The sequence below is a fragment of the Ursus arctos genome, unplaced genomic scaffold (assembly GCF_023065955.2).
Source record: "Ursus arctos isolate Adak ecotype North America unplaced genomic scaffold, UrsArc2.0 scaffold_5, whole genome shotgun sequence".
NCBI lineage: Eukaryota > Metazoa > Chordata > Mammalia > Carnivora > Ursidae > Ursus > Ursus arctos.
Window position 1 is genome coordinate 64,308,432 of NW_026623067.1, and position 16,529 is coordinate 64,324,960.

The window sequence follows — 16,529 nt, forward strand, 5'->3', positions numbered from 1 at the left end:
TATAGCTCCTTCAGGGGTAAAGTTAGGTTGTGTATTTGAGACTCTTCTTGCTTCTTGAGGTAGGCCTGTATTGCATTATACTTCCTTCTTAGGACTGCCTTTGCTGTATCTCAAAGGTTTTGGACTGTTGTGTTTTCATTTTCATTTGCTTCCATGTACTTTTTAATTTCTCCTTTAATTTGCTGGTTACCCCCATTCATTCTTTACTAGGATGTTCTTTAGCCTCCATGTATTTGTGGTCTTTCCAAGTTTTTTCTTACGGTTGACTTCAGGTTTCAGTGTTTGGTCTGAAAATATGCATGCTATGATCTCAATCTTTTATTACGTGTTGAGGGCTGATTTGTGACCCAGTGTGTGATCTGTTTTAGATAATGTTCCACGTGCACTTAAAAAGAATGTCTATTCTGCATTAGGATGAAATGCTCTGAATATATCTGTTAAGTCCATCTGGTCCAGTGTGTCATTCAAAGCTATGGTTACCTTGTTGATTTTCTGCTTAGATGATCTGTCCATTGCTATAAGTAGGGTGTTAATGGCCCCTACTATTATTGTATTATTATCAATGAGTTTCTTTATATTTGTTATTAATTGATTCATATATTTAGATGCCCCCAAGTTGGGGCATAAATACTTACAATTGTTAGGTCTTCTTGATGGATAGACCCCTTAATTATGATAATGCCCTTCTTCACCTCTTGTTACAGTCTTTGGTTTAAAAATCAAGTTTGCCTGATATAAATATGGCTGCTCTGGTTTTCTTTTGATGTCCATTAGCATGATAGATGGTTCTGCATCCCCTTTACATCTTTATTTCTTTTCCCTTTCTGTAGCTGTCTTCTGATTACTTTTAATGTATTTACTTCCCACCTTGTTCCTAACAAGTAGTTAAAGTGGTAGTTCAAACAGGAACATGGTATAGCTGGATTAAAAATAAAACGAATAAGGATGGGGCGCCTGGGTGGCACAGCAGTTAAGCGTCTGCCTTCGGCTCAGGGCGTGATCCCGGTGTTATGGGATGAAGCCCCACATCAGGCTCCTCCGATATGAGCCTGCTTCTTCTTCTCCCACTCCCCCTGCTTGTGTTCCCTCTCTCGCTGGCTGTCTCGATCTCTGTCGAATAAATAAATAAAATCTTAAAAAATAAAATAAAATAAAATGAATAAGGAAATCAAGCAATGAAGAAAAACTGTCTGAGGCCAAGGGTATGGTTAGTGAACAGTGAACACAACACTGTGTGGTCTTCTCCAGTTCCTTGGGTCACCCTGGTTTGGGTCCTGAAAATAATCAATTATGTGATTCATACTGAAACCTAAGAATAGACTGGTGTACAGGCACATCTTTTCTTCCTACTGGGACTTGAGAACAATTTATCCTGTGGATTCCCTTAAAGGAAATGCTGTGAGTAGAAAGCTTAGAATTAACACTGGAGACTAGGGAGCTCTGTGGCATTTTACTGAAGAGGTGAAACAAAGGAATCATAGATTTTTCTTTTATTTTGCATTGATAAATGGGCAAAATTGGTCATGAATAGGCCTAAGAAAGTCATGGATAAAACACTTCAGCATCAGTCTGACAGGTTCAGTGTGTGTGTGTGTCTGTGTGTGTGTGTGTGTGTGTGTACACGATGTCTGTAGGAGCCAAGAGTGCTGCTGTGTTAACTCTGTTGTCTAGTCTTGAAAATTCTAATTGGCAAAGAAAAGGGAGACACTGATCTGTCTTTAATTTGAAAGATGTTTGCATGTGCTTTGCATAATGTTAACACTTAAAACAGTTGGCAAACTTGAATAAGAATTCTGTGCCAACAGTTTATACATTTTTGGCTTTTCACTTCAGGATACAACTCTGTACAACCTCATTGCGTAATACCAGCTTCATCCGTTAGGTCCGTACTTAGGCCATAGGTCTCTCTCACTGCTGATCAGCTAGAAGGTTTCAGGGCACACCATGTGAAAAATGTTAGTGACTTTTGTCCAGTTTTATTGTCATTGCAATGCTAATGCCAACCTACAATATTTCCTGGCAAGAGAACTTCAAATGACATAAAGGGAAAGAAGAGAAATAGGAACTATCCCTCAAAGCGAGCAAAACGATGAAGCTCGGAGGGAAAATGAATGCACATCCCCCCCCCCCCCCCAAGTCCCCAGGTCTGTCCCAGGCTCACCTATTATTCATTAGTGCCCTCCTTTCTTCCTAGCAGGCCAGCCCCACCTTCTTCCACCCTGGATTTTCCTTAGAAATACACATTTCAGCCCAACTCATCCGCATTCCACCTGATGGTGGGATCTCCACAAAAATCCAGCCAGCGGCAGGCAAGGAAGGGAAGGCACAAGACTGCTGCCTGTATTTGGGTCTCTCACCCGCCAGGTGCACTCGGGTCATGACTGTGCAACCCAGGCTAGATGTTGCTGCGCGGCCCGCATCACCGGTGTCTGTTTCTGTGTTCTGAGCTTGAAAATTGCCTGCCTGTGGGCTGAAAGTGCTCCCAATTTTAGCATTTGTTTTGAGCCCACATCTGCCTACTCGTCCTGAAAGCAAAGCTGTTTGCATGGAACTTGATTGAAAGTGAACATGCCAGAAGGAAATGCTTCTTCTCCCCCACCCTGCTGGCATGGTTTCTTCTCTCTGTAGCTGCCTGTTTGCTTACAGTGTTATTCTTTGCTTTCCTGTTCTTTCAGGGGATATTCAGGGCCTGACCATCTCTCTCCCTGGGAAGTTTTTTGGGTTCAGGATAATTGCTGACGAAATGATTTTTTCATTTGCCTCAGAGGATTGAATGGTTGAATCAGCCCAAGGACACGTATTTGATATTCTGCTTGCTCTTGCAGAGCAGATGCCTTCCATTACAGAATTTTGAGGGAGTTATTTAGAAAATAATAAAACTAACAGCTAAGCATGGATTTTTTGTCTGTATCCTGCATCATTGCCAGCTTTACTGTAATTATGTCATTCAGGGAAAGAGCCTAACCATTTCCCTTCCCTGGCCCCTTTGTGTTTCAAAAGAGCCGAATTGTGGCCATATTTCCAAGGAAGCAAATCACATGCAAGAAGTCATTAGGGATTTTTGGAAAGGTTGGTTGATTAAAATCTTGAATGGAATGGCAAAGGGAGCTGAGCTGAGAGCGGTCCTGCTGACAGGGGTAATGGAACATTAGTAGAGGTGACACAGCTGTTACGGGCTAATGAAAAGCCCTAGGAAAAAGGAGTGCAAGAATTGCTGGAAATTTATGAATTTTTGGTCGTGCTTTTCTGTGAAAGAATGTACACATAGTTGTAGTTTTACCTCGTTAATAAGGCAGTGCGAGTGGTACAGAAACATCATCAGTAATAGCCTAATGAGACCCTAGAATGATGTGTCTTTTATTCGTGGGAACTTCGCTTCAGTGAAAAGGCTCAGATGATCTTAAACTTTCCCCGTAGTTCATTCTGAAAATTTCCACTTGCCTCCTGCTGATCTGTAGCTTTAGACCAGGGCTATCCAATAGAACTTTCTGGGAGGATGGAGATGCTCTGTAACTCTGCCATCCTGTACTGTAACCACCAGCCGCATTCGGGACTGAGCACCTGAAATATGGCTAATGCAAGTAAGAAACTGAATTAGTAACTTAATTTTAGTTGATTTTAATTTAAATTTACCTAGTCCCATTTGGCTAATGCCACCATTTTGGACAGGGCAGCTCTAGGTCCTTAGGAGTCTCCAGAGCTTCATGGGGACCACACTGGTAGAGATTCAAACTTCAGTTGGTATAAGGGGGTAACCCAAGCAAAGAATAAGTGAAGTCCCAGTTTTGATCCCAGTCTGATTTGCAATCTGGAAATGTCCCTCTTCCCCTACTCTTCCAGAGGGTAGGGGACCCACAGCACATCCCCTGTTCTTTTTACCTTCTGCCGTTGTGTTGGGCAGAAAGGACTGGGTATGGTTAGCCAGGCTCAGCAGTGTCGCAAGACAGGGATAGAGAAGACACTGCGTTGAGATTCAGTGACATTAGCAGTCTGCTCGGAGGAATGACTTGATTTCATATTAAAGCCCTAAAAAATGTAGACTCATCTGAAAGGCTGTTATCCGTAATAAACCTTGTGTTTCTGTGCCTACTACTGTGCCTATTGAATTCATGGCCTGGTTGTTAAAATTCCCGATGTTTCCAAGCAGCTGTCCTAGAGTCTGTGCCCATGGACCGAGCAGGAGTGGAAAGTTCCCCAGTGGCGGACAGCACGGACCTTTCACCTTGCCGGTCACCCTCCACGCCTCAGCACCTCCGTTATCGTCAACCTGTAGGTAAGCTCAGAAGGAGACATGGAAATATAAGAGCAAAAGATAGCTCCTAGTTTCTGAATCTTTCTTTTGCCTGTTTCACTCCCCAAATATTTTTTAGTCTGTTACAAACATTAGTTGAAGGAAACAATGTTGCTGTCATGTAGTGGAGAAATGAATGATTAGAGAATAGATCATTAGTGTAACTAATAGTGATCTGACCCCATCATTGCACAAGAGGCTTGTCCTTAGAGGGTGGCTGGTTGAAGAGTGTCAGTGCTGCCTTTACCAAAATGTTCTTGGACTCTGCTACCTTATCGTGAATCCCAATGTAGTCTGTATTAAATAGGCTCCTCTGGGACACCGCAATTTTGGGGGGACCTTATTAAGCACACTATGTCACCTAAAATAAGGTCCAGTGGGATAAATACCTAGTAGTGCAATTGCTGGGTCGTAGGGTAGCTCTATTTCTAACTTTTTGAGGAAACTCCACACTGTTTCCCACAGTGGCTGCTCCGGTTTGCATCGCCACTAACAGTGTAAGAGGGATCCCAGTTCTCTGCGCCCTCGCCACCATATGATTTCACTCATGTGTGGGATCTAAGAAACAAAACAGATGAGCATAGGGGAAGGGAAGGGAAAATAAAATAAGATAAAAACAGAGAGGGAGGCAAATCGTAAAAGACTCTTAACTCTAGGAAACAAACTGAGGGTTGCTGGACGGGTGGTGGGTGGGGGATGGGGTAACTGGGTGATGGGCATGAAGGAGGGCACTTGATGGAATGAGCACTGAGTGTTACAGGCAACTGATGAATCACTAAATTCTGCCCCTGAAACTAATACAGTATGTGTTAACTAAATTGAATTTAAATAAAGAATTTAAAATAAGGTCCAGTTACACGGGACCCCAATTATCATTATTGTTCATGTGGCAGAAACTGGTGTATTTTCTATAGTTATGAAAATTATAAAGCATTGCCCATAATTTGTTTTAGAACATACCGAATGTCCTATAAATGGAGGAAAAACCATCAGACCGAAAGGTAGAAATCTTTTATCTCCCCATTGTTCACATAAAAAAAAAATCAAAGTAATAGTTGTTTTTTGAAACATTTTTACAGTGGTTTGCCATTAGGGTATGCATTAAGGTAATGTTTTCCTACTAGGAATTACAAACTTTAAACACTTGTTAAACCTTAGAAATATTTAAAAACAAACAGATGTGTTGTTAATCCTTACATTTTTCTTTACTAATCAAAAACAAAAAAACACAACAGTTGGTTTTGAAGTGTTTCCTTTATTCTCCTCAAGTCAGTTATTTTCAAGCTAGAGGAGAAAACCATTCAGTTACGAAACCAGACTCACCCCAAGTAATCCAAGTAAAATGTAACCATTTTTTGACTTTCATGCACCTGCTTTAAATAGGACACTTTAGCCCAAGGCTCCAAGTGGCCATTTCCTTTGTGGCCTTGGCCAAGGGGCGGAAGCTGTCTTTGCGATCAGCTCCAAGAGAAGCTAAACGTGGGTCAGGCTGCTGTCAGAAGACGCACCCAGATGGATATCAGCCCTTGGGGAGTGGACCGATTTCAGGCTTCTGATCAACCATGGGTCACCCTGACGTTTGGGTGATTCTGGCAAATGAAAGTGGCGAGTAGGACTCCCCTGGCTTGTTACAGGTCTACTGTAGTGTTAGCCAGATCTCTTTACTACTCTTAGAGCTTTGGTCAGTCCAGGCCTTGGTGACTTCCTTGATCCCTGTGACGTGGGACAGACCCCCATCTTGAGTTCAAGGTAACCATCCTGAGCTTTTTGGGGCCAAAGCTCATGGAAGCAAAACTCTACCAAGGCGAGAAATAAATACTCTTCACTTGGTCACTATTATCAGGGCTCTGCTTTATAGTCCTTTTCATATATTTACATTCATATATAAAATTTTTTAATTTATATAAGCATTGTTTGGAAATCCTCATCCTGTTTGTGAATTAAATTAAGTCCTTTGTTTCTTCTCTGATGTGACTACATCCCAGAGACATAGGAACATGGGAAGGAAGCTGAAATCTGTGACAAAACAGAGGATCCAAATGGGGACAGTGTCACACATTTTCTTGCCGTTTAGCTGAAATTTCGCCTGTTCATCTGTCTTATTGCCACCTCCTTCCACAAATATTTAAAAGCCACTGCTAGAGGAGAGGATAGAGCTGGTCTGTGTTTTCTACTGGGGTGTATTAAGCAGCTCTTTGCCTTGCCTTGTATTTATTTATTTTAAGCATGACTATATCACTGTAGGGGCAAACTCATAAAAACCCTTCAGGTCAGAATCACAGTGAATTATTTTCACTAAAAGCCTGAACGAGGAAAACCAGTGAGGTTGGCATCAGCATTATCAGATGCTGTGTGTAAAATGTCTGAGGAGGGAAAGGGCTGCACAAGGGGGCTCAGAGCATCTTTTTGGTTTTAGAATGCATCCTCACTTTAGAGGTGTTTTGGGCAGAAAATTCTATTGGTAATATGATGTAGGAAATTTTTTTTGATGTGGGAATTTTTTTTTAAATATTTTATTTATTTATTTGACAGAGAGAGAGACAGCCAGCAAGAGAGGGAACACAAGCAGGGGGAGTGGGAGAGGAAGAAGCAGGCTCTTAGCGGAGCAGGGAGCCCGATGTGGGGCTCGATCCCAGAACCCTGGGATTGCGCCCTGGGCCAAAGGCAGATGCTTAATGACTGAGCCACCCAGGCGTCCCTGATGTAGGAAAATTTTTTTTTTTTTTTAAGATTTTATTTATTTATGTGACAGAGAGACAGCCAGTGAGAGAGGGAACACAGCAGGGGAGTGGGAGAGGAAGAAGCAGGCTCATAGCAGAGGAGCCCGATATGGGACTCGATCCCGGAACGCCGGGATCACGCCCTGAGCCAAAGGCAGACGCCTAACAACTGCGCTACCCAGGTGCCCTGATGATGTAGGAAATTTTTAAAAAACTTTTTTTATATTGAGATATAATTCAGGTACCTTAAAGTTCTTCTCAAGTATACAGTTCAGTGGCTTTTATATATTCACAAGATTGGGCAGCCATCACCACTGTCTCACTGCACAGCATCTTTATTACCCCCAGAAGAAATCCTGTGCCCATTAGCAGTCACTGCCCATTCCCATCTCCCCACAGCCTCTGGCAACCACTAATCTACTTTCTGTCTCTGGGGATTTACCTCTCCCAGACATTTCCTATGCAGAGAATCATACAATACATGACTTTTTGTGATTGACTTCTTTTGCTTAGCATGTTTTCACAGATCATTCGTGTTGTAGGCATCAGTCCTTCATTCCTTTTGGTGGCTAAATAATATTCTCTTGTATTGATATACCGTATCTGGTTTATCCATTCCATGGTTGATGGACATTTGGGTGTTCGTACTTCTTGGCTATTGTGAACAATGCTGCTAGGGATATTCGCGTATTATTTTTTGCAAGGATATGTTTTCAGTTCTCTTGGGTGTCTACCTAGAGTGCAATTACTGATGTAAAATCTTGTTATTTTTCTATGAACAAGGACAATACAGGGTGTCTGGCCCAAGCCTTCATCCAGTGCAGGAATGAAAATGAGAATTTTCCTTTTGGAATATTACCCATCTGCCTCACCATGCCATTTCCATTCTTTCACATAACCAGGACAGACGGCCGACAACTCGCACTGCTCTGTTTCGCCGGCGTCTGCCTTTGCGATTGCCACCGCGGCTGCAGGACACGGAAGTCCCCCAGGTGAGCAGGGCCGAGCAGCCACGTGCAGACTGACAGGAATGTACATGAAATCAGCGGTGCTTGCCTGCCGGTGTGTTGGTGAGACACTGGGCAGCTCGCTAAGACGGCAGATTCCCAGCTCCCCTTCTAAGTCAGTGTGTCACATGGTCTTTTATTGACTGATTATTCATGTATGTACTTACTTATTTTTAATTTTGGTATTTGAGTAGAGTTGACACGTAATTTTACACTAGTTTCGGGCGTGCAGCCTAGTGATTCAATGTCTCTGTATGCTATGCTGTGCTCACCACAAACGTAGCTACCATATTATTGACTGTATTCCCTGCGCTGTGCCTTTACCCCCCTGACTTATTCATGTCATAGCCGGAGCCTGTATCTCCCGCTCCCCTTCACCCATAGACTGTCTTTTAAGTAAGCGCCTTCAGGTGAGTCTTACGCAGGTGTTGTGTGGGTGATGCTTTTAAGAACTTCTGTATCACAGAAGGAAGCATGTTGTTTTATGGAGTTCTTTAACCTTTTTAGCCGAATTACCAGGAACAAGCGTTTCCTTTAAAATTGAGTAAAATGGTAAGAGCATATGCAAGGCAGTCGGGAGGCTTATGGAGGGAAGGAAGTTGGAGGGACTGTTGCCTAACAAATCCGTATGTGGTTTAAACAGCTTTGTTGTTGTGGGTGTCTTCACCCAAACAAACCCATGGGTTCTGATCATCAAGCCTTGTAGAACCATGAGTGAGGGTGTATTTTGTTAACTAGCCATTGTTCACCTACCACAGAAGAGTCCATTTCCAAAGCCCATGAACCTGTATTCAATAATAGTAGCTAGTAAGTACTATCTGTGTGAATTCTTTCTCACTTGAAGTAAGAACAAAGAGAGAGGTTCTATAATGAACATAAGCTACCAGAGTGATTATACATATATATATACACGTATATACATATACATATATATACACCCCATCTGAATGGAAATCTTTACAGATTAACCACATTCCATCTCCAGTATTTTGCCACACATGCTGCATTGGATGTGGTCAGGAAAATTGGGGTGTGTTTTGCTCTAACTAATCTCAAAACCTTCCCCTCAAATTCCCGTCAACATAACACAAAACAGCCTATAATGGTAATAGCATTGATGTCTTGTCAATCCAGTTGACTTCTGTTGTCGACTCCATTCATAATAATGAACATCTCTTTGGTGAAATGATGAAGGAGCCTTCACTATGCTCTCAGCAGAATTGGTTACCAGTTGGGACTTGCTGAGACCCTCTCTGTCTTTCATCTCACAAGCTAGTTCATCTTTGGAAAAAGTAACGTACAGAGCTTCCTCATAGGTTTTATCATTTAAATATGGTTCACCAGGGAAAAGAGTTTTTATGTTAATTCTCCATGAGCCTATTTCTGCATTGGCTGGAGGCTGGGGAGGGGGAAGGTCCTTCTTTTCCACCTGGGATTGTAGCAAAGTTCTTTTTTCTTTTCTTTTCTTTTTTTTTTTTTTTTTAAAGATTTTATCTGTTATTTGACAGAGAGAGACACAGGCAGCGAGAGAGGGAACACAAGCAGGGGGAGTGGGAGAGGAAGAAGCAGGCTCATAGCGGAGGAGCCTGATGTGGGGCTCCATCCCAGGACTCCGGGATCACGCCCTGAGCCGAAGGCAGATGCTTAACGACTGAGCCACCCAGGCGCCCCTGTAGCAAAGTTCCGATGAGCTTTAGAGAGTGGCCTCTGACTTTGGCTTGTGTGTACATGATGGTTCAGGGGATAAAGTGACAAAACAGGCAAGTCTTCCACACCATTGGAACACTGCTGTTCCTGCTTCCTTTCTTCCTACTTCTCCCCTGCTACTGAAATAGCTTTAGGGAGAAAGCTCCCTTCAGTGAGCCAGCTGAGGAGGGGCGCGTGGTGATTGCCCAGAGTCAGTGTGGCGAGGGGCAGGGTAGCCTGATCCGGAGCAAGTAGACTGCTTTTTTATGACGGGGCTGCTGGTGTTGCCTGGAATGTGGTCTGGTGCCACATGATTCCATTTGAGAAGTCAAGGAAATAAGGGATGGGATTTGGCAGTGGCTGTGGCCCTGCTGTTAAGGGTGGCAGGTTGCACATGGGTCACCGCTAGTGGCGGTAAGAAAGGGGGTTTCTTATAGAGTGGGGGCCAGTATATTCCTGGGGCTCAGCCACTCCATGGAGCTGGCCCCCCATAGGGGATCCCTGGAGAACTCGACAGAAGAGCTGGGTACACAGGTGGCTGAGGAAGGTGGACTGGGAGCAGAAACAGGAAGTGCGCAAAGACAATCCAGACTTACTGACTAGCCAGGGAGAGTAGCAGCTGCCCCAGGAAGGCCTAGATCCTAACAGACAAATGTTCAAGGGAAGAGAGGGCTAGATGGTGCTTAACTCCCACACCAGATTCTGTGTCCACTTTCTGAACCAGGAATCGCTGACCCAGATTCACCCCAGAACCTAGGGAGTTACCAAGGCAAGCAGAAGGGAAGATTGTGGAAGCAAGCGAACACCTCACGCTTGCATCAGCCTTTGCAGGCCTCCCGTCTGCTTGTAGGGCTGTGATGTGGGCGCACCTGGCAGTGCAGCTCTGCTGTGTCCCAGCCCCTGGCAGGAAGCAAGGTGGTGCCCGGTTAGGCCATGTGGTCTGCGGATTGGGCTTCCATGTTTCAGGCTGTCTTCAGGTTCCCTCCTGCTTTAATCCCCTCCCACTTGCCTACTCCCACCCCTACCCCCTCATCCAAATACACAGGAGTCTGGCAGCTCTGGGTTAGACTTGTCAATTAATGATTATGTTTTCAAATATTCACTCCAGGCATTTGCATGCTAAGCCATTTCTCTTTAATTATTGCTTGGAAGGCTTTGCTACTTCATTAAAAGGAATTTCAAATTTAGCAAGAAAGTGGACCGAAAGTTTTCTTTGTAAAGATCCCAGACAGGTTGCACCTGCTTGGCCCTGAAGGCAAAGAAAGCTGATTTATGCGTGGAAGGTGGCCTGGGGATCCACTCCCCGGGGTCTGGGCCTGCCTAGTTTCCACACACACTGGAAAAGCCTGGGTTTTCCCCACTGGTTTCATTTAGGACCAACAGCCCAGTCCTTTCCAAAGATCGGCAAGTCTCTCCTTCCTTATCATATTCCCTTTGCCTCTATTGGAGGTTCCTCATCGGAGACAAAGGAAAGCCAATTCTGTGGGTATGATTGCAACCCTAAAGCAATTCTTGTTCACTTCACATTATGAAGATTTAACAGTTTATTTAGTGTTTGCCTTCTGATTGGCAGCCCAGTTACATTGGGCCCACTAATGGTAGGGTCCAGAATTTGGGGCCTAACACTTATATAATTACCCCAAGGAAAAAAATCTAAAATCACAAATACAAACCTTTAGGACACCTCCCAGGGCTTTGGAAGAAGCCCATACACAGCGAGAGGCCCTGAAGCTGAAGTGTCATTGGTTTCCTACTAAATACGCTGATGAGTCCACTCCAGATCATTCTTGGAATTGCAATAGCTATAGGAAATTTTGTTCGTTGGGGAGTGGGAGTGGGGGATGGGACCAGTCATCATCCATCAATCAAGTGAGTGCCCTTTCTTGTAGCGGAGCTTTAACTCTATACAAGATCCAGATGAAGGACTATTAACAAGGTCTCGCGTGTCACGACACTGGTTGCAATGTATTTTTAAGCATCTGCTCAAATTTAGAAGCTCTGTATTAAAGTAGAAATTAAAATGTGTGCATTTCAGAGGGTTGCTGATACAGAGAATCTGCAGGTGCAGTTTGGATATAGTTGTGATATGAATAGAAATGCACATCCAGTGAATACACATATCAGGGCACATCGTGGTGCTTACTCCACACCTGAAGCTCTAGGGTTAATTATAGAGTTTATGAAATGATCTAAAGTGAGATATGGAAGTGTGCGGTGGGTTATTTTTATGAGACTAGAAATAATGGCTGTGGAGGTGCTACAAGCAACTCTTGATTATCTGTGAGCAGATTATATGTTTTACCATTCTATGTAAGTCAAGGTAAATTAACAAAATAGAGGAATGGTTGACTGTACTTTTGGGAAAGTTAATGGCACAGTTACAATTGCTTAGAGAAATAGTGAGTTCTTTATTGGTAATTACTTGGTACTTGTAAAGTAGATAATTCATAATCTGTTTTCTCTTCTGTCAAACTGTTACTCAAGCCTGTGCAGTTAATAGTAGATCCGAACTTGGTGTGAATTTGGCTCGGGCCAGTTTTTAAAAATCCTGGTACCTGGTCCCATCCCCAGAGATTCTGACTTGATTGGTCTGGGTACATCCTAGGCATCAGGATATTTTAAACTTCTCCGGGTGATCCTAGTGGGGAGCCAAGCTGGGGAACTGCCGGACTATGGAGTAGGTGGGTTTGTTCCTTCTCCGGTTGTGGCATTTCCAGTTTATCTCATGGAAGCCTGGATCCCTCTAGACTACGTTATTTTCTTCTTGGATAAGACAGAAGTAGGAAGGGGCGCCTGGGTGGCACAGCGGTTAAGCGTCTGCCTTCGGCTCAGGGTGTGATCCCGGCGTTACGGGATCGAGCCCCACATCAGGCTCCTCCGCTATGAGCCCGCTTCTTCCTCTCCCACTCCCCCTGCTTGTGTTCCCTCTCTCGCTGGCTGTCTCTATCTCTGTCGAATAAATAAATACAATCTTAAAAAAAAAAAAAAAAAAAAGAAGTGGAAGGGATATTCTTCCCCAAGCTGGGTAAGGCTTAGGCAGTCTTTTTCCCTACAGAGTAGACCTTTTTACAGAGAAGGCTTCAGGCTTATTTCACAATGATGCTCTTCCCCCTTCCCTGCAAGAGCCAGAAGTCGTGTGGGGACCCCCTAAGAAGGCAGCCCCCAGCAGTTCCCACTCTAACAACTGGTCCACTTGCAGCCTCTAGCAGTTCATCAAAAGGACCATTCAGTGTTGCTGCCAGTTCCTGGCTCCAGCAGCTTCTGCCCCTGATAAGCAGATCTCAGCGGTGTCTCCCAGGATGCACCTGTCCCTCCCGATCTGGGGCCAGTCATTTGTTCTGCAACCTCGGTTTTCTGAGGTGTCCAAGAAAAGTCATTGATTTTCAGTTTGTCCACCTTTTATTTGTTGTAAAGACAAATGTGTCGGCTGCTACGTTCTTTACATGTCAGAGCTGAAATTGAAAATCTCCCTTGGAGTTTTTATAGTCATTCTATTGATTCCATAGGTCAATTTGGGGAGACGTGTCAGTCTTAATAATATTTAGTCTTTTAATCTATGAATGTGGAATGTCTTTTTATGTATTTAGATCTGTGCTCACTTCAGCAATGTTTTTTATTTCTCAGCATATAAGTCTAACATTTGTTTTGTTACATTTATTCCTAAATATAAATGATTCTTTTTTTGTTTGTTAGCCCCACCTCCCTCACCACTGGAGGTATCCTAGTTTGGGGCATATTTTCCTTTTTTTTTTTTCAAAGTGTGAAAAACGTTTTTTCATTATTTCACCAAAGATAGATAGTTGAAAGTTTAGGGGATAGAATGTATCTAATTTACATTTTTAAGTAAAACATTATTATCACTATTTTTTTTTAAGATTTTTATTTATTTATTTGACAGAGATAGACAGCCAGCGAGAGAGGGAACACAAGCAGGGGGAGTGGGAGAGGAAGAAGCAGGCTCATAGCAGAGGAGCCTGATGTGGGGCTCGATCCCATAACGCCAGGATCACGCCCTGAGCCGAAGGCAGGCGCTTTAACCGCTGTGCCACCCAGGCGCCCCTATTATCACTATTATTAATGAAAAATAAAGAGCTTTGGTAAATCAAATTTAAATTAACAGTGATTCCAGGTCTTATTTTTAAACACACACACACACACACACACACACACACACACTGCCTGGAATAAGAGTTTTGGATCTGAGAAGTTACATCTTTAACTGTATCAGCCTGCAGAGCAGCCGGGAGCATTCATGTCAGGTGGTCACTGCATTCTTTTCCTGGGAAGGTGCCCCACAGTAAGCTACATCACATGGAACACCCCCTCTGCTCACCACTTGTCTTTGATATGCTTTCAGGCAGACCCAGAGGCTTGTTCCAGCTGGCCTGGGCACCCTCTGTCCTGACTGTGTTGCTTTGCCAAGTTCACTTTCTTTGTGCTGCCCTTTCCAGGAGACCCTTCTCCTCTATTACCGTCTCTCCTCGGCAAAGCTACAATATAGTTGATTATGCTTCTTCACTTCTTTGATTCACTCACATTGCTTAATTGCTACTTGATTGCGCTTCGGTTTCATCCATTTTAGGGCCGGGCAGGTAACTGAAGGACGGGCTGGAGAGCTGATGCCGTGTGTAAAGGGGGCAGCTACTGCTCAGCTCCCCCTGATTTTGCCACGATGGATAACAGACGAGGGCTGTCAGATCTGTCTTCTTTCTTTATTTTCTATTTTAAAGGAAAGCCAGAAAGCTGGATATTTATGTGATACCTGTCTTTAAATGCTAGCAATGAATCCATACTCTTTCAAAATGCCATCCAGGTCACCCAAAATACTTCCGAGGACCACAGTTGGCTGTGAACCACGTGTGCGACCTCAGATTTCCTGTAATCACTTCCACCTGGAGTGTGGGTTGATACAGATGAGATTTCCTGAGACAGGCCTACATACTAGCAACGGACTCCTGACCGCCGTAGTGCCCTCCCCTTGATGGTTTCCTCTTCCTTTGGCCAAGCTCTTCTACAGGAAGCCCGTCTTTTCTCCTTCACTTAACCACTTTTGCTTTCACCGGGTAATCTTACCTGAAAGACCTTGAGGCTGCCTCATCGTCACCCCCTCACTGTGGCAGTAATATCAGGGACCATTCTTCTCCAGCTTGTTTTATAGATTCTGAAGCAAGCATGAGAGCCAGAGTGGTGGAGGGCCTGGCCCCGGTTCTTGCAGTTCCTGAGAATGAGGCTCGCTCAGAGCTGTCCACTACCAAGCTCCTGCTCTCTTTGCCCTGATGGTACCTCTAATCCCACAGTGACTTCAGAAAGAGCAAGATCTTGGGAAACTTGAGTTACTTAATGTTGTTACTGACTCTTGATCCTGTCTTTGCAACACACCCGTTTCTTTCATCTTCTTCCCACCAGTAGGTCCACTTGGCATTCACCTGACACATACAGCAGCTGGTGACCCCAGAGGGATGAGCCCCAGTGACATCAGTCATCTGTGGGTAGATTCTTACTTGGCCAGCAGTTGGTATTGAGGATCTGTGATTTCTTTCAGCAGACTGCAGAAACGTGGGCCTGAAGTACAGTGATACAGTCTGGTCAGAGGAAGCATTTATCTCCGTATTGAGAATTGGATTAAATTTTCAGTAGGATATTGGTTACCATGAATTAAGTTAACGTCACGTATACCCTGCTGTCGACAGTCTCTTTGAGGATTTGTGAGAACACTCAGCTCTGTTTAAATAGCTTATCTATTTATTGAGTGATCTTATAAGAAAGCCACAGAATGTGGTCTTTTTCCAATGTCTGTTTCACAAAGTAAAACTGTAACTTTGGGCAGGAATCACAAATCGATTTTCTGTTTCAACCTCAGAAAGTTAATCCGTGTAGCTATTTCACTGCAGTGATTCTCAATGGGAGGTGGACAGGGTGGAGTGGGAACAGTCAGGGACTTCTTCAAAATGCCCCTATCCCCCTGAGGATTCTGATCAGCTTCCTCCCAGAGGCAGGCACTCCAAAACAGATGTTATTGATGGCAGTGTGCTGCCGTGTGAATTGTGTGAAAACAGAAATAAGGCTAAGAATCACTGCTCCACTGTCTGCCATCCTTGGAAAGACGGTACTCACTTTCTCAGTCTAATTCTCTTATTTCTCAGTGTCCTATTTCCTGGTAATTCGGACATCAAAGGAAACAGGCTGTCTGTCTAACCCAAGTTAACAAGGAGTTGAGAAGTCTCAGGTTAAAATGCCGCCTGCATGTAGTTTTTCTCATTTGGGGCTCTCGCCATCTTTTAATTTTCTGTGCAATACCCCTTATCTTAGTTCTTACTTATCTGCCTTTTCCCTGTGTCCTTTTTTCCTTGGTATGTTCTCATCTCTTGGAGTTCTGCACTATTTCAAGGAGGTATGTTCTATTGCCAGGACTGGCTGCATGCTTCGTAGAGCCCAGTGTAATAAGAAAGTGCGGGTCCCCTGGTTTAAAAAATTGTAAAGAATTTCAAGACAGTGACAGTTGAGCATTAAACCAAGTGTGGGCCTTCTGAGCTTGGGGCACAGTGTAGTACAGGTTGCACACCAGGAAGCCAGCCCTGCATCCTGCAGTCTTGTCAGCAGTCTGATAGTGTCGTGATGCTCAGAATTTGCTCTTTAGTGCATTTCCAGGATTATATCCTGGTTCTGCAGAACTTTTCCATGGTGAGAAAGATGGTAATAGAAAGCAATCCCGTTTATTTTGAAGGTGAAAAAAATCTTAGGCTGGAGGAGACTACTTAGAAAGAGAGGGAAAAAAGGAGTGCCTGGGTGGCTCAGTCAGTTAAGCGGCTGCCTTCAGTTCAGGTC

At 43.9% G+C, this 16,529-nt stretch overlaps 1 protein-coding gene across 3 annotated transcripts in view; it reads left to right on the forward strand.

Moving 5' to 3' along the window:
- Positions 1–16,529, forward strand: part of RASGRF2 (Ras protein specific guanine nucleotide releasing factor 2) — a 233,099-nt gene that overhangs the window by 134,905 nt on the left and 81,665 nt on the right. For all 3 annotated transcript variants that reach the window (XM_026498699.4, XM_048221198.2, XM_044384086.3), the window contains exons 16-17: positions 4,148–4,273; positions 7,914–8,003. In XM_026498699.4, the coding sequence (XP_026354484.2) occupies positions 4,148–4,273; positions 7,914–8,003 (216 nt within the window). The remainder of the gene's footprint in view (positions 1–4,147; positions 4,274–7,913; positions 8,004–16,529) is intronic.